Source organism: Mytilus californianus, unplaced genomic scaffold (genome assembly GCF_021869535.1).
Source record: "Mytilus californianus isolate M0D057914Y unplaced genomic scaffold, xbMytCali1.0.p SCAF_1, whole genome shotgun sequence".
NCBI classification, from domain to species: Eukaryota; Metazoa; Mollusca; class Bivalvia; order Mytilida; family Mytilidae; genus Mytilus; species Mytilus californianus.
This window is the reverse complement of record NW_026262581.1, coordinates 68,444,647-68,463,780: the sequence shown is the minus strand read 5'-3', so window position 1 is coordinate 68,463,780 and position 19,134 is coordinate 68,444,647. Positions and strand designations below refer to the sequence as shown.

General features: G+C 33.2%; 2 protein-coding genes across 12 annotated transcripts in view; both read left to right on the top strand.

Moving 5' to 3' along the window:
* The window catches only part of LOC127706915 (protein SSUH2 homolog), a 373,615-nt gene that overhangs the window by 327,753 nt on the left and 26,728 nt on the right, over positions 1–19,134 (top strand). The window lies entirely within an intron of this gene.
* The window catches only part of LOC127706971 (uncharacterized), a 123,922-nt gene continuing 112,212 nt past the window's right edge, over positions 7,425–19,134 (top strand). For all 10 annotated transcript variants that reach the window (XM_052211777.1, XM_052211778.1, XM_052211774.1 and 7 more), the window contains exons 1-4: positions 7,425–7,545; positions 10,890–11,043; positions 15,860–15,928; positions 17,264–17,326. In XM_052211777.1, coding sequence (XP_052067737.1) covers positions 7,488–7,545; positions 10,890–11,043; positions 15,860–15,928; positions 17,264–17,326 — 344 coding nt within the window. In that variant the 5' untranslated portion in view covers positions 7,425–7,487. The remainder of the gene's footprint in view (positions 7,546–10,889; positions 11,044–15,859; positions 15,929–17,263; positions 17,327–19,134) is intronic.

The window sequence follows — 19,134 nt, the reverse complement described above, 5'->3', positions numbered from 1 at the left end:
TCTGAAAAGATATACCTGAAGGAAATTTATAAATATTGGTATCTCAATCAGATGTCCAGGGAAAGAGCCTACATGCACAAAATCGCCATAGAAAACGCATAAAGCCACTTTACAAATATATTCCAGGTCAGCCACCATAGATAAACATATGACGTTGATTCCTGGTCAGCCACAATAGATAAACATAGGACGTTGCTTCTAAGTCAGCCACCATAGATAAACATAGGACATTGATTCTAAGTCAGCCGCCATAGATAAACATAGGACGTTGATTCCAGGTCGCCCTCCATAGATAAACATAGGACGTTGATTCTAAGTCAGCCACAATAGATAAACATAGGACGTTGATTCTAAGTCAGCCATCATAGATAAACATAGGACGTTGATTCTAAGTCAGCCACCATGGATAAACATAGGACGTTGATTCTAAGTCAGCCACCATGGATAAACATAGGACGTTGATTCTAAGTCACCCTCCATAGATAAACATAGGACGTTTATTCTAAGTCAGCCACAATAGATAAACATAGGACGTTGTTTCTAAGTCAGCCACCATAGATAAACATAGGACGTTGATTCCAGGTCACCCACCATAGATAAACATTGGACGTAGATTCTATGTCAGCCACCATGGATAAGCATAGGACGTTGATTCTAAGTAAGCCACCATGGATAAACATAGGATGTTGATTCTAAGTCAGCCACCATGGATAAACATAGGACGTTGATTCTAAGTCAGCCACCATGGATAAACATAGGACGTTGATCCTAAGTCAGCCACCATAGATATACATAGGACGTTGATTCAACGAACTAGATCATGTGGCTAAAGGAACTTATATTACAGTGAAAAGAGAATTATTCTATAAGTTTTCTACTACGTTCTTTTTTTTAACGAAAAAGCTGTTTAAATTGACGAAAATGACATTTAAACTGAACACTAAAATGAAAAAGAAACGTGCAAAATATGACGTAATTATTTTTTGTTTTAAATTATAGCAATTTTTGTTTTTATTTATACTTTCTTCCAAATATGTGTGAATCTGTGTCTTTGTATCAAGCAATCTGTCTTAACACATAGTTTGTCTCAAAATGTGTGTTGCACTTTACATAATGTTGAACTATGTCTAACAAGAAACAATTATAAAAATAGCTTAACAGCATTTAGTATATTATCATAAGCTTGTTTTTCAAAAGTAATGGACAATCTGTCAGGTAATAAAGAAATTTTGACGCCATGATGGTGTCATTACATTTTTAAAATCACTTAATGTGAGCATCAGTTTCCAGTAATTATCGATCTCTGCTATGTATGAAAGTACGTATATCAGCCACTGAAAACCATGAAAAAGATATCTGGCATCGCTATCACGTGGATTTCAGCCTCAATAGAAAGTAGACAAGATACTAGTAGTCAAGATAAACAAAAAACTGATCAACTACTTAATTTTGAATAATAATAAATTTGTTTAAACCCCTAAGTATATTGAATAGAAATACTGTTAAATATTTTACCTATCGATAGTTAGATTTCCAGACCGTACGTTGATAATGGCCGATTGTAAGTTCTTATGAGAAATTGACGTTTCATATGCAGTCTAAACCATTTTATTAATATAAGACAGTACCCATTATAGGCTATACAGTGCTCTTCTTGCTTTCGTTATGTTTTCATTTACCGTATTATTTCCAGTGAAATTATCAGATTTTTTTATTCTTCAGAATAGTTGGCATTTGAGACAATGTCATGTTTTTTTATTCCATTAACCTAACAAAGATAGTCATCAATTTCTAAAAATATTGTTCTATAGATTTTACCGAAATAACTACACTTTTTGTTTTTGTAGGCTGTAATAGATAACCATTTTTATTGCTGAAATCTTAAGTTATATCTAGTATGGTTTGTAATTCCATGTGGGTTATCAGAGACGATAGCAACATCGTCAGCACAAATAGGGGCACAACAGTTGGTTTTGTTTCAATTTTGCCAACGATACCAGAGTTACTTAGGATGTGCAACAGTGGGTTAGTGTAGATATCATATATGTCAGCGCTAAAAAGACATTTTTTTTAAATTTGATTGCTCTATTCAAAATACAGTAATACAGTGGGTAAGTTTGTTATGCGAGAGAATGTTCTGTGCTGGTGATTTCGTCCTCATCTGTGACGGTGAATCTTTAGCAACCTATTTTTGGTATTTTCCCAACAACGAAGCGCCTAAAATGATTATCATGTAAGTCCACTGGGTTAATTTTCTACTGAAACGCAACACCATACTTTTTTACAGTCGGAATGCTCTTAAAAGTAGTCTACCTTTTTTACCGCACGTCAATCCCCAATCACTCAAAACTTCGTTGTTTTTGATAGATTTCATACTTTGAATGTACTCAAATCTTATCAAGTTGTGTAAAGATCTGCAAAATTGATGTTCCCAGCGAAGTAAGAGTGGTTAAAGTTTATTTGAGTATCTCCTTTCCCTGAAGTCTTGATAGATGGCTATCAGTGTGGTGTTTACCTATCCATGAATATGCCTGTCTAGTTATATTCAATCCTAAAAGTCCAATCCAATAAGCATGTGAAATCTAAGACTTGATCCTTAATTAAGAAAGTCGATTCCTTTCTATTGTCCCCATTTTGCACTATATATAAATAAGATGCGGTATGATTGCAAAAGTGACAACTATCCACGAACGACCACATGACGTGGATGCAAGCAACCATATGTCATCACGCAGCCTTGAACAATAAGCACCGATAACACAGCTTTTTATCCTCGATACAGACCATTTTTGTCCGATACGTGTGTAACAACTCTACACATTCTCGATACCCCTAGTGTGCCAAACTCTTATTTGTTTGAAGTTTCCTTATTCCTAAAAAAATCAACTATCTGTTGCCGTTTTTCTCATTATTTTAGTTCCAATGTTTGTTAAGATGCTTCGTATGCTGCATCCGAACATCCAAAATTTTCAAACACTTTTGTAGCCGCTAGAGATAATTGAAGAGGGGACAGAATTTGAATGATCTCATAAATCCTTTTAAAAAGATGCAAATCATTGTAAAAACAAATATGAGGTATTGCATGAACTCAAACAGGAGATAGATCGAGTGCATCGACAGGGAAAACATCTCCTGCTATTCATGCATTTACCGCAATCCTCACTCAGTCAGAATTTACAGATTAGACGACAACTCTAGTGTCTAAAGATCTCATACTGCGAAAACATGTCGCTAGTGAAGTGAGACACAGACAAATCGTACCAGTAAACCAATTCGCGACGATAACCGTAAAACTCATGTAATGTCGATCTTCAGCGATTTCAGTCGTTCATCATAAATGTGCTGGAGTAGTTTTTTGTATCTGGAATGGGTAAATTGTTTACATGCACGAGCATAACGAATTATTTGAGATATGTAAATGCCATACGATTGGGCAGAGTGTATATATAAACTTGTCATATATACCAGGCTTGAAATTGTATACTCCAGACGCGCGTTTCGTCTACAAAAAACTCATCAGTAACGTTCGAAATTCAATCAAAAAAGTTTTAAAAGTCCAAATAAAGTACAACGTTGTCCATAGAGCATTGGGGACCCTAAATGTATGTTACTGCTGGGAAAGTAGAATTGACAATTGTAAAGTTGAAATATTCATCTCAAGTTCTAACTCGTTGTAAAAGATAAAACTCATGTGCAGCTGGTACTCTGTCCAGGCATTACAGCATTGCTGATGTCTATCGACCACAACTCGCTTGGTATTCCGCTTTTTATAATTTTTCGTAAAACATGTTCACTGATCTGATTAATCAACAACAAGCACCCAACTTGTCATATGTCCTGAATTAACTGAGATATGTAAAGGCCATACGACAGCACAGAGGGTATGTTACTGCTAAAATGGGAGTTGACAATTTGAAAGTTTAAATCATCCCGTTTGTAATAAATAGGTCGTCCATCCGTATCAATATTGGAGAACGGATCAATAAATGAAGAAGGTCTTCTACTTTCTGTAGTATCCTTAATATCAAGTTTACTTGGATATATGAGAAGTATGCACGCATTTAAATGTTGGCTATTTAGTGAATATGTCTGAAAAAATATTGACATATTAAAGAACACTTCAATGTGCATTTTCTATTTGTCTTTGAAAAGAGTTCTGAAAGAATTCTGCTTCGTGTGAGTATAAAAACAAATCGACCAGTAGGATGCACTATTTGTACCCATTGGAATACAAACTATCGGCAGAAATATCAATCCACCATACTCAACACATGTGTTGTCTATCAAAAAGTCCAGCCTTGGGAAGATATCATCTACGTTGTATTTTTATTTTATTCCAAATTCCTCTTAGTATTATTTATTATTTATTATTCTTTAATATACCAACATGATAATTATTGCTGTTAAAGTGCGATGAATTAGTAAAAACAAGTACATGATATCAAACATATTGTTTTGAAAATATGAATTATTGTAATATTAAACAGATGGCTATAGGTATTTTAATGTAGTTTAATGCTTTATAACCCATATTAATTTTTAGTTAACTATTTAAAGTATCCTTCCAGTCAGTTATGAGGTAGTTTGGAAATAAATATTTTTGTGTTGTAATTATGTTTGAGTATTTTATTTTTTTTTTAAATCTAATTTTGTGAACCTTTTTGTTTGGAGAGGGCTTAACATAGGCTTTGCTTGTTGCCCAGTCCATTTCATTTATTTGAATAAATTGTTTAAACTAACATAACAGCATAAGACACACAAAAGGTAAACTTCATAACGATAAACCTAAAAGTCAATTCAAAAACTGTAAATGAAAAAGCTTATACGTTGTTCGTAAAACCAAAGATAGAATATATGAGCTGCGTCTGGGACCCACATACCATATCACAAACACATCGACTTGAGGTGTTCCAACGCACTGCAGCTATGTACACCTGAAAAAAATATAACACCAGCTCAGATACTGTCAACGGAATAACTCTAGAAAAATGGCGAAAAGATCACGCGTCGTCTTTTTCTACAATATCATGCACCATGTTATAGTCATATACAGAACATATACAGATTTGCTTACCAAATCCAACTTGAGAACAAGAAAATATTCACACAGTTGCTCTTACAGAACTATATATACAGACCGCGAAAAATTAATACAATTACCCATTTCCCCCGGAAATAATAGTTCAATGGAGCCTCCTATCTGTAGCTGCAATAAAATGTACTATATGATTTATTTATTAGTTGTTAATGGCTTTGGACTAGCTTACGATAACTGCAAATACTCTTAGATTTGTTCTTTGTGTCATTTTTCTTTATGTTAGTTTATTTTTATGCTTGTTGTCAGTCTGATGAGTTGGTCCATTTCTCACGTATTTTCCACAGTTTTTATTCTGTGCTGTTACACCACTGTCCCATGTTTATCCACAACACATTATATACGTAACTGTCCAAAGTCAGCCTGTACTTCAGTGGTTGTCGTTGGTTGCTGTCTATTATATTTGTTTTTTGTTTATTGTTTTTTTTCCGAAACTAAACAGTTGGTTTTTTCGTTTAATTTGTCTCGCATTTTGTTATGTCGGTGCCTTTAATACTGACTATTTTCATCGTTATAGACCGCATGGTTACCTATTGTTAATTAAATTCACGTCATTTGAAAGCACACCACACGTTTATACATTTGACAGTTTTCGAGAAAAAGATCCCAATATCTATTTTCGGCAAACATCTCAACATTTTATAAAAAAAAACTTACTGCATATAGATTATACCAAAGTTTACAAACCAAAACTGGAAAAAAGAGCATTGATTTGAATTTTATCCCTGTATATATCTGGCTACAAATATCAATATGATCTCACGGACGCGCGGCTTAGTGATATTAGTGCCCGACACATAATCATCAGTATGTTGCTGGAGATAATGATGTTCGCAGCAATTTCTTCTCCTCACAATGACAACAACACTATTTATGCAGGTGGAACTTTTCCCATAAACGAAAAAGAACGACGAACAACAAAGAAGAGCAAGCAGTTAATTAACAAGTTGATACAACAGCTGCAACTAGATTTTATTTATTATATCACTACTAATATCGGGTAAACGATAACAGACAAATATGGAACCACGTCCAAACTGATGGACCAACAATCATCTAGAGAAAGCGAAAATAATCAATCCCTGACCTATAATTGCTTACATTCACTTCATTTGAACTATAATGGATAGTTGTCTTATTGGCAATCATACCACATCATTCTCCTTGTTTTTATGATATAAGTAAAAGGTTTTGCATTTTAAAACTTACCTGTTTATTCTTTAATCATTGACCATCTTTTACATAATGGACTTGTTTATAGAGTTTTTCTTTCTTCTGTGTTACTACTAGAAACTATTTGAAATTGTCAAATGTATTAGATAAATTTCAAATAGTGTCAGTCTACAAATGGAAGTGTTATATAATTACTTCAATGGTCTACATAACCTTTTGTTCCGAACACAATTCAGTCAGCCAAACAATGTTTTGTTTTGGGTCTGATGCAAATTGTCGAATCAGTGTGTCAACTCAACAACTAATTTCAGTTTTAAAAACAAATCAAAATGTCTTGTGTTTTAGTCTTCACAACACAACAATAAGAAACCCTAAAAATAAGTTTGAAAGGGCGTGGCTCATCAGCCCGGTACTCGAACGGCACTTAAGGTAACAGTGACAGGTGATGATAACCATCGGTGATTGATTGATACTTTTTAATTTTCAAATTAACCAATTATTTCGGTCATGCCTGCTCGTACTACCGTGTACTCAGTTTTGCATCTCATATGTGTTAATTAGGAGGCGATCGACCGAAGGTTCTGCATTTCAAAACGTACCTGTTTATCATTAGTAAACCAACGGCCTGATTTGTTTAAAAAAAAAAACGAAAAACAAAGTTGGTTTTATTACACAACTTTGTCTTGAAAACATGAAAAGAATTCAAGAACAATTTATAAAATTCGAAATTAAACGCTTTGCTCCTCTTCAATCCAGAGTGTAATTGTTGATTTCAAGTAATATTTCATATTCTGATACAATTCTATATCATTTTCAATTAGTATATGACTTTTCATATCTAATGTATTTAATCTGGGACTATTATAACTAAGCATATTAGTCCCAGATTTAATCTCATATTATGTCTCATTTAAAGTATATGATATAAATCTTTCATACAGATCAAATTCTGGAATGCTATTTTTTAATTAATTCTACATGCATTCATCTTAAATATATTTTTGAAGCACTTAGTTTCATTAAATGTTCATTTACCAATTATTGAAAAATGCGATCAATTTACTGTTTACAGAAAATGTTATCAAGGGCGAAAGATGTTTAGACCGAAAAGACATTGCAGAAAGGAATTGGGGCGAAATAACCCAAATAAGTGTAAACAACGAAGATCCTGGTAGGCCTTTGAAACAGAACGAAGAAATTGGGAAAAGAGTAAACAAAAATGACACACAACGAAGAAAGAGCACATTGGGTTAAAGAAGGAGTCATTGGACTCGGAGGTTAATATGAATTTGTAGCAGTCGGAGATTAAATATAGACTTTTAACTGTTGACTAATCCCACAGGCACTTGTTTCTATCCATGGGAAACACCACTATCAACGTATATTTACGTAAATATACGTTGATAGTGGGGCTTCCCATGGATAGAAACAAGTGCCTGTGACTAATCCCCATGTAACAGGTTGGTTTTTTTTTACTGGTTTGGGACAATCACCCAAATAGGTTATATCTAGGACTAATAAATTATATCATGTTAGTGTAATAGTCTCCGTTATTTGCCATGAAGGTACCCACCCCCATTACGACCCTCTTATAAAGTATCTTGATACAAATAATTTGACAAAAAAGGGATGTCAGTTATATCCCTTTTTAGCTCATCGGGGCCCAAAGGGCCCCATATGAGCTTATGCCATCACTTGGCGTCCGTCGTCGTCGTCGTCTGTTGTTGTCTTTCGTCGTAAACTATTTCAAAAATCTTCTCCTCTGAAACTACTGGGCCAAATACCTTCAAACTTTAACTAAATGTTCCTTAGGGTATCTAGTTTATAAATTGTATCCGTGTATCCGAAGTTTTGATCCATCGACAAACATGGCAGCCATTGCTAAAAATAGAACATAGGGGTCAAATGTAGTTATTGGCTTATATCTCAAAAACTAAAGCTTTTAGAGCAAATCTGACATGGGGCTAAATTGGTCAATTGGTCAAGATCTATCAGCTCTGAAATTTTCAGACGAATCGAACAACCTATTGTTGGGTTGCTGCCACCGAATTGGTAGTTTTAACAAAATTTTGCAGTTTTTTGTTATTATTTTGAATATTATTATAGATATATATAAACTGTAAGCAGCAATAATGTTCAGCAAAGTAAGATCTACAAAAAAGTTGATATGACCATAATTGTCAATTGACCCCTTAAGGAGTTATTGCCCTTTAAATACAATTTTACACAATTTGCTCATCAAGTTTGCTAACATTTAAAAATCTCCTCTGAAACTACTGGACCAATTACCTTCAAACTTAAACTAAATATTCCTTAGGGTATCTTGTTTATAAATTGTATCTGAAGTTTGTATCCATTAAAAACATGGCCGTAATGGCTAAAAATAGAACATAAGGGTCAAATGCAGTTTTTGGCTTATATCTCAAAAACTACATCTTTTAGAGCAAATGTGACAGGGGTAAAATTGTTGAATTGGTCAAGATCTATCGGCCCTAATTTTCAGACGAATCGAACAACCCATTGTTGGGTTGCTGCCACCGAATTGGTAGTTTTAACACAATTTTGCAGGTTTTTGTTATTATTTTGAATATTATTATAGATATATATAAACTGTAAGCAGCAATAATGTTCAGCAAAGTAAGATCTACAAAAAAGTTAATATGACCATAATTGTCAATTGACCCCTTAAGGAGTTATTGCCCTTTAAAGACAATTTTACACAATTTGTTCATCAAGTTTGCTAACATTTAAAAATCTCCTCTGAAATACAGGTGAGCTTTTCAGGCTCTTGAGAGCCTCTTGTTTGTCAAATTATTTGTATCAAAATACAATGTACTTATATTATAACTTTTATTTAGCAACTTTTTTGAATACATGATTGTTTATGAGTTTGATCCCTTGGAAGATGCTGCTTTCCAGAGCCCAATAACCCAAATCGGCAAATAGGATATAAACTTACTGTGCACAATTTTTGTTTATTTAAGGGAAATTATAAGAGGGTAGGAATGCCCTTTACGTCAGGCGTCAGACGGTCATTTTTCGGCTACCGTTAGCGTCAAATTGGTTAAAATTTTACTGTGATTCATCAAAACATCAATATTGTGATTCGTCAGGGGTCTTAAATAATTATCGATACCGTCATTTTTGGAAAATAGTAACAAGATTTGTAAAAATCAATCCATTTTTTTTATCGTCATGCACCTAAAATTACTGTTTACGTGATTTGGCAAGATTTTTTACCGTTATTTGTCATGAAGGTACAATGTATCCCCATTAGGACCCTCTTATAAAGTATCTTAATATAAATAATTTGACAAAAAAGGGATATAACTTTTATTTAGCAACTTTTTGAATACCTGGTTGTTTACGAGTTTGATCCCTTGGAAGATGCTGCTTTTCAGAGCCCAATAACCCAAATCGGCAAATAGGATATAAACTTACTGTGCACAATTTTTGTTTATTCAAGGGAAATTATAAGAGGGTAGGAATGCCCTTTACCGTCAGGCGTCAAACGGTCATTTTTCGGCTACCATTAGCAACAAATTGGTTAAAATTTTACTGTGATTCGTCACAATATCATTATTGTGATTGGTCAGAGGTCTCAAATAATTATCGATACTGTCATTTTTGGAAAATATTAAAGTGATTTGTAAAAATTTGTTAAATTAGGATATAAACTTACTGTGCACAATTTTTGTTTGTTCAAGGGAAATTATAAGAGGGTAGGAATGCTCTTTACCGTCAGGCGTCTAACGGTCAGAAACCTATAATATATCAAATATTTAATACAATCCAAATTCAGACCTGTATCAAGCTTGAATATTGTGTCCATTTTTGCCCCAACTGCTCAGGGTTGGACCTCTGCGGGCGTATCCAGCTGCGCTCAGCGAAGCAGTTTATTCAGCTACCGTTGGCTTCAAATTGGTTAAAATTTTACTGTGATTCGTCAAAATATAATTATAGTTACCGTCATTTTTGGAAAATATTAACGTGATTTGTACAAATCAGTCCATTTTTTTATTTTCATGCACTAAAAATTACTGTTTACGTCATTTGGCCAGATTTTTTACCGTTATTTGTCATGAAGGTACCCCCATTACGACCCTCTTATAAAGTATCTTGATACAAATAATTTGACAAAAAAGGGATATAACTCTTTACTCTTCTTCTACAGTGTTAAATTGTTGATTTCAAGTGATAAAAATTTATGGTAATATATGTAATATATGTAATATAGTGATCTAGTGAAATATTTTCTCTATAGTGGGATTCAATATAAACTTTAGGGATAGCAATTTTTTTTTGTTTCATCACACACACACAAGCAGACAGAGAATGAATCATGATAGATATATGAATGAAAAAAAAAATAAGAGACATCTAAAGAAAACCTCATTGTTCTCACTAATTGACAAGTCACAACATCTTAAAACAAATTGCTCAAGAGTCGAAGAGTTTTAAATTAATTCATGGATTGAAAAGGATTTTACAGAAACACTAAATTCTTAAATAGACATAGCCACTAACAATAAAATTCATGATCTGCTCACCACAAAAAGTGTTTGAATTGTGTCTGAAGTCTGTGTTTTACATTTAACAAAATGTAAAAATTTCTTTGTAGTTGGAGTTTTATATGGAGTTACAAATGTCTGCGTTGGTCATCCTTTTGATACCATTAAAACAAAAATGCAAGCTCAAGCAGGATTCGAGAAATCTAATATGTTCCAGACTTTAGCCAAAACTCTTCGGACTCAGGGGGTTATTGGTTTATACAGGTAAAGTTTTGATAATTGATATTGGACATGTTTTTAAATGTAACTGTTGCTCCTTGAATGGAGAATTGTTTTGAATATTTAGTATGATGATATCATAGAGTTGATATTTTGGTACTTGAAGTCTTATTGAAGTTGAATCTTTTCCACATTTGTTTTTGCACATCTAAAAACGTAAATCAGGAAATTTTAAGCAATTCAGGATCATATAAGAATAAGAAGATGTGGTATAATTGCCATTGAGACAACTCTCCACTAGAGACCAAATGACATAGAAGTTAACAGCTATATGTCACCATACGGTCTTCAACAATGAGCAAAACCATACTGCATAGTCAGCTATAACAGGCCCCGAAATGTCAAATGTAAAACAATTCAAACGAGAAAACTAACAGCCTGATTTATGTACAATATGATGAACGAAAAACAAATATGATATGTCACCGTAGGGTCTTCAACAATGAGCAAAACCATACCGCATAGTCAGCTTTAACAGGCCCCGAAATGTCAAATGTAAACCAATTCAAACGAGAAAACTAACGGCCTGATTTATGTACAATATGATGAACGAAAAACAAATATGATATACAGCAACAAACAACAACCACTGAATTACAGGCTCCTGACTTAGGACAGGCACATACAGAATATGATGAGATTAAACTAGTTTGAAGGCGGCAACCCTCCCACTAACCTAGGACAGTGGTGTAACAGTACAAAATAAGAACAAACTATAAAAATCAGTTGAAAAGGGCTTAAGTCATCAGATCGATACAAAGTAGAAATACATCTAACAAAAACACAGGTCAGACCTGTCAGGGTACTTATACATCCCACAACAAAAAAGACCACTAAGTACAGATCTGAGAGTACTTGCAGTTACTGACAGCTAGTTCAAAGCCAATAAAAACTAATAAAAAAAATCTTGCATCTAAGACCAAAATATCAAACAGTACACATCCAACATGCAATGAATTTAGTGTAAAGACCTCATTAACAGTCAGAGAAAAACATGACCTTGTGCAATGCAAAGATACAGTTATTGACAGATGGTAGAGCCATAGATGTGCATGCATATGTATATTAAAAATAATATTTAGTGTGATTTTAATTTACTGATAACAAAATCAATATTAATACATGTACCAATAAACACAATATTCAAAGATCTAATTACAGTGTTGATGTATTTTTATGGGAATTGTGTTTTTCTATGAAGTTTTATCCCTTATTGCAAATCTCATTCTGTTATTTTTCAAGACATATATACAATGGAAAATAAAGGATATATTTTTTTGCATTCACGATATATTTTTCTTGTTGGGAAAATTCAAATAACATGATTTTGATGTCATTTTTTCATAGGTACAGACGGAAACACAAATTTCTCATATAACATATATATTTGTAATACAATGATTTAACTGTCCAATATGAAAAGATGGCAATGTGGTATGATTGCTAATGAGACAACTATCAACCAGAGACCAAAGAACAAGGATGTTAGAAACTAGTCTGTATACATTGATTGAATCTGCTGATGTTCTGAAAATTAACAGAACATGAAGAAGAAAAATAAATTTGCAATGAAATAATGACAATGCAAAATTAATTATTTATTAAGAGAAAACGTAATCTTTGATCTTCATGAGCAAAAGGAGATATAGGTCAATGAGACAGTAATTCAATAATACAAACAATGATTGATTGTTGGCTGCTTAACCTCCAGTGGCAAATAATACACAAAAAACAGCCATCAGTTGAGACAGTGGCAAATAGAACAAACAAAGACAAGCCATCAGTTAATACAGTGGCAATTAAAACAAACAAAAACAAGCTATCAGTTGAGACAGTGGCAAATATTACAAACAAAAACAAGCCATCAGTTGAGACAGTGGCAAATAATAAAAAACAAAAACAAGCCATCAGTTGATACAGTGGCAAATAATACAAACAAACACAAGCAATCAGTTGAAAAAGTGGCAAAAAATACAAGCAAAAACAAGTAATCAGTTGAGACAGTGGCAAATAAAAAAAACAAAAACAGCCATCAGTTGAGACAGTGGCAAATAATACAAACAAAAACAAGCCATCAGTTGAGACAGTGGCAAATAATACAAACAAAAACAAGCCATTAGTTGAGACAGTGGCAAATAATACAAACAAAAACAAGCCATCAGTTGAGACAGTGGCAAATAATACAAACAAAAACAAGCCATCAGTTGAGACAGTGGCAAATAATAAAAAACAAAAACAAGCCATCAGTTGAGACAGTGGCAAATAATACAAACAAACACAAGCAATCAGTTGAAACAGTGGCAAAAAATACAAGCAAAAACAAGCCATCAGTTGAGACAGTGGCAAATAATAAAAACAAAAACAAGCCATCAGTTGAGACAGTGGCAAATAATACAAACAAAAACAAGCCATTAGTTGAGACAGTGGCAAATAATACAAACAAAAACAAGCAATCAGTTGAAACAGTGGCAAAAAATACAAGCAAAAACAAGCCATCAGTTGAGACAGTGGCAAATCATACAAACAAAAACAAGCCATCAGTTGAGACAGTGGCAAATAATACAAACAAAAACAAGCCATCAGTTGAGACAGTGGCAAATAATAAAAACAAAAACAAGCCATCAGTTGAGACAGTGGCAAATAATAAAAAACAAAAACAAGCCATCAGTTGAAACAGTGGCAAATAATACAAACAAACACAAGCAATCAGTTGAAACAGTGGCAAAAAATACAAGCAAAAACAAGCCATCAGTTGAGACAGTGGCAAATAATACAAACAAAAACAAGCCATCAGTTGAGACAGTGGCAAATAATAAAAACAAAAACAAGCCATCAATTGAGACAGTGGCAAATAATAAACAAAAACAAGCCATCAGTTGAGACAGTGGCAAATAATACAAACAAACACAAGCAATCAGTTGAAACAGTGGCAAAAAATACAAGCAAAAACAAGCCATCAGTTGAGACAGTGGCAAATAATACAAACAAAAACAAGCCATCAGTTGAGACAGTGGCAAATAATACAAACAAAAACAAGCCATTAGTTGAGACAGTGGCAAATAATACAAACAAAAACAAGCAATCAGTTGAAACAGTGGCTAAAAATACAAGCAAAAACAAGCCATCAGTTGAGACAGTGGCAAATAATACAAACAAAAACAAGCCATCAGTTGAGACAGTGGCAAATAATACAAACAAAAACAAGCCATCAGTTGAGACAGTGGCAAATAATAAAAACAAAAACAAGCCATCAGTTGAGACAGTGACAAATGATACAAACAAAAACCAGCCATTAGTTAAGACAGTGGCAAATAATAAAAACAAAAACAAGCCTTCAGTTGAGACAGTGGCAAATAGTAAAAACAAAAACAAACCATCAGTTGAGACAGTGGCAAATGATACAAACAAAAACAAGCCATCAGTTGAGACAGTGGCAAATAATAAAAACAAAAGCAAGCCATTAGTTGAGACTGGCAAATGATACAAACAAAAACAAGCAATCAGTTGAGACAGTGGCAAATAATAAAAACAAAAACAAGCCATCAGTTGAGACAGTGGCAAATGATACAAACAAAAACAAGCCATCAGTTGAGACAGTGGCAAATAATACAAACAAAAACAAGCCATCAGTTGAGACAGTGGCAAAGAATACAAACAAAAACAAGTCATCAGTTGAGACAGTGACAAATGATACAAACAAAAACCAGCCATCAGTTGAGACAGTGGCAAATAATACAAACAAAAACAAGCCATCAGTTGAGACAGTGGCAAATAATAAAAAAAACAAGCCATCAGTTGAGACAGTGGCAAATAATACAAACAAAAACAAGCCATCAGTTGAGACAGTGGCAAATAATACAAACAAAAACAAGCCATTAGTTGAAACAGTGGCAAATAATAAAAACAAAAACAAGTCATCAGTTGAGACAGTGGCAAATAGTAAAAACAAAAACAAGTCATCAGTTGAGACAGTGGCAAATAATACAAACAAAAACAAGCCATTAGTTGAGACAGTGGCAAATAATACAAACAAAAACAAGCCATCAGTTGAGACAGTGGCAAATAATACAAACAAAAACAAGCCATCAGTTGAGACAGTGGCAAATAATACAAACAAAAACAAGCCATCAGTTGAGACAGTGGCAAATAATAAAAACAAAAACAAGCCATCAGTTGAGACAGTGGCAAATAATAAAAACAAAAACAAGCCATCAGTTGAGACAGTGGCAAATAGTAAAAACAAAAACAAGCCATCAGTTGAGACAGTGGCAAATAATACAAACAAAAACAAGCCATCAGTTGAGACAGTGGCAAATAATACAAACAAAAACAAGCCATCAGTTGAGACAGTGGCAAATAATACAAACAAAAACAAGCCATCAGTTGAGACAGTGGCAAATAATACAAACAAAAACAAGCCATCAGTTGAGACAGTGGCAAATAATACAAACAAAAACAAGCCATCAGTTGAGACAGTGGCAAATAATACAAACAAAAACAAGCCATTAGTTGAGACAGTGGCAAATAATAAAAACAAAAACAAGCCATTAGTTGAGACAGTGGCAAATAATAAAAACAAAAACAAACCATCAGTTGAGAATATTGTGAAAAGTATGAACAATGTTATTGTTCTTATATTTTATGTTTATGACATTAACTTATTAACTCGTGTATGGGATATGTCATTGTAAAAGATTGTATGATAGTAAACACTACACTAAGTTATTACAACATTTATTTATTACATACACCAAACCAAGCTGTCTAGGAAAATAAATTTGACACATTTTTATCTTTACAGAGGTTGTATACCACCATTATGGGGATCAGGAATTTACAGATCATCACAGTTTGCTGTGTTTGAGGCGGTGTAAGTCTAATAAAATACATGATTACGTTTATTATCAAAATTCCTGAAGGAAAAATATAAACCCTCTCATTTTTACCCCAGCTCTTCTGAGGCAAAGACCATTTCTGACTTTTAAACTAAATAAGACTGTCACGGGTTGAATTGCCATTATTTTCATTTGATGAGGTTAAGGATTACCACAAAAAAAGAATTAGTACATCAGAAAAAAGTTTAGATGCCTTTAAAGTGTCATTTGTCATTTAACTTAACTTAAAAGGTCAAATGTCATTCAATTTAGGCATAAAATATCTAGATTTAATGTCATATAAATTAACTTAAAGGTCAAATGGCATACTTAAAATATCAAATGTCATTTACTGTATAAATTGAAGGTCAAATATCATTTATCTTAACTTAAAAGATCAAATGTCATTCACCTTAACTGAAAAGGTAAAATGTCATGTCAAATGTCATTTCACGTTACTTTAAAGGCCAAATATCAATTAACTTAACTTAAAAGGTTAAATGGCATTCACCATAGCCTAAAAGGACGTGTTTTGAACATATATGGTAAATACATGTAGGTAAAACATAAAGGACAAGGTACGATAAGGCCTGTTTTTGGCCCCCCTATTTTCTCATTTTTGAAATTATGTTTTGGAAAGCTACTTTTCATGTTAAAATATTCCCTAAGGTTTGAAGTTTGTTTGGATGAACTTCAAAACCACTAATTTTAGCAACTGGGTGAGGTGAGGGGGGTAAACTTTCTGTTATTATTCAAATATTGTAATTATTATTCACTTTGCAGGTGTTTCGTACAACGAAATTTTAGTTTTTAAGTACTTGCGCCAACGTGACCCAGGAATTTTTTTATTCCAATGTCATTAGAACTGTTTTTGCTGTCTAAATCTCCATAATTTTCTCCGGGTCACGTAGGCGCACGCTATTAAATTTTAAGAAACAATGGCCAAAATTCGTAATTTTTCCTTCTTTTGGCGTTTTTGATACCCTTTAACCCCCTCACCTCACCCATTTTCTGAAATTAATGGTTTTGAAGTTCATTCAAACAAACTTCAAACCTAAGGGAATATTTTAACATGATAAGTCGCTTTCCAAAACAAAATTTGAAAAATGATAAAATAGGGGGCCAAAATGGAGGCTAATCGTACCTTGTCCTTTTTCAGAAACATTTTACTAACTTTGAAATGTTTTTGGCTTTATAAATCGAGATTGATTTTAAAAAAAAAATAAAGTGAATAGGGATGGCGACAAAATAGCTTTTGGTAATGTAAGCAGCAACAAAGGTTTACCGTAAATAACAAACTGTATAATTTATTGCGCTTATTTTATTAATAGGTATACAAGACTCGATTCACCTCTAGGGAGATCTGAAATTCCAGGTACGGGAGCTTTGCAGTTGTAAGTAGTGCTAGTAGTTCAGTGTAGAAAACATTTACATGCTTCACAGAATTGGGTTTATGAAAGTTTTATTCACTCTTATAAATAAAATCATTCTCTTGAAATATATATAACAAGTCATTTTTATGCCCCCCTCGTAGCGGTGGGGGCATTAAGTTTTACCCTTGTCCGTCTGTACGTCCGTACGTACATCCGTACCTACTTCCGTCTTTACGTCCCAAAATTGGTTTCCGTTCTCTAACTTGAGTTTGCCTCAACCAAATGTTATGAAACTTATACACAATGCTTATTACCACAAAACACAGATCAATATTGAATTTTGGTGACATCACTTTAACCGTTCTAGAGTTATGCCCCTTTATAAATGGAAAAATTGCAAAATTTTTAGTTTCCATTCTATAACTTAAGTTTGCCTCAACAAAATGTTATGAAACTTATTCACAATGCTTATTACCACAAAACACAGATCAAGTTTGAATTTTGGTGGCGTAACTTAAACTGTTCTAGAGTTATGGCCCTTTATATATTGAAAAATTGCAAAATTTTTTTTTTCTTCTAAATGTCAAGTAATTTTAAAATTAGAGTTATCTTCCTTTGTCAATGATTATAGTTGAATCAACTACAATCAATGCTTTATACAATGCAATGTTGAATTTTGACTTCCAGTGATAAAACACAGATCAAGTTGAATTTGGGTAGTGTCACTTTAACCATTATTGAGTTATGTCCCTTTATAATTCGAAAGATTGCAAAATTTTTAGTTTCCATGCTGTAACTTAAGTTTGCCCCAACCAAACATTATGAAACCTATACACAATATTCATTACCACAAAACTAAGATCAAGTACAAATTTTTTGTTTCCGTTTTCTAACTTTAGTTTGCCTCAAACAAATGTTATGAAACTTATACACAATGCTTATTACTACATAATACAGATTAAGTACGAAATTTGGTGGCGACACTTTTACCATTCTTGAGTTATGTCCCTTTATAAACATAAACATTGCTGAATTTTTTAGTTTGTCTCAACCAAATGTTATAAAACTTACACACAACCGTTCTAGAGTTATTTGTGTTTACAAATAGAAAAATTGCTGAATTTTTAGTTTCTGTTTTCTACTTAAGTTAGCCTCAACTAAATGTTATGAGACTTACACACAATGCTTATTACCACAAAACTCATATCAAGTTCAAATTTGGGTAGGGTCATTTTTATTGTTCTTCAGTTATGTCCCTTTATAACTATAATATGCAAGCGGGGGCATCATCTGTCTCCACATGTGGACACTATCCACATTTATTTAATGTTTAAACTAGCCACCTGTTAATATATTTATTTGTAAGTCAGTGGTTGTTTTAGTAGGATGTTAGATTATTTTCTTTTTAATGATGAATCTTTGGTATTCTCAGTTATAGTGGTAGACAGACCGTAAGAGACCTAACTAAAAAGTAAAAACATCACCAGTACATCTGTGTGTCTACCATTTTCATAAATATATTCTAAGCTTCTTAGTAACACAGATTACTCTACTTCCATTTCACATGAGTGCTTATAAAACATCAATGATACTTAGTATTATAAACACATTACCGGTACTGATTAAAAGAATTATCTCTAAACCCAGGTAAATCTCCTTTAATCATTCAAAACTTATTAAGATTCAGGACAATTTAGGACAAGGCTCCTATATTATTGAGTAGTGATGGATTCAGGGGGAGGGGCATATAGGGGTACCCTTTCATTTGATTGGAAAACGTTTAAATTTAATTTTTTTTTGTTGCTCAAAATCATCAAAAAAACATTTTG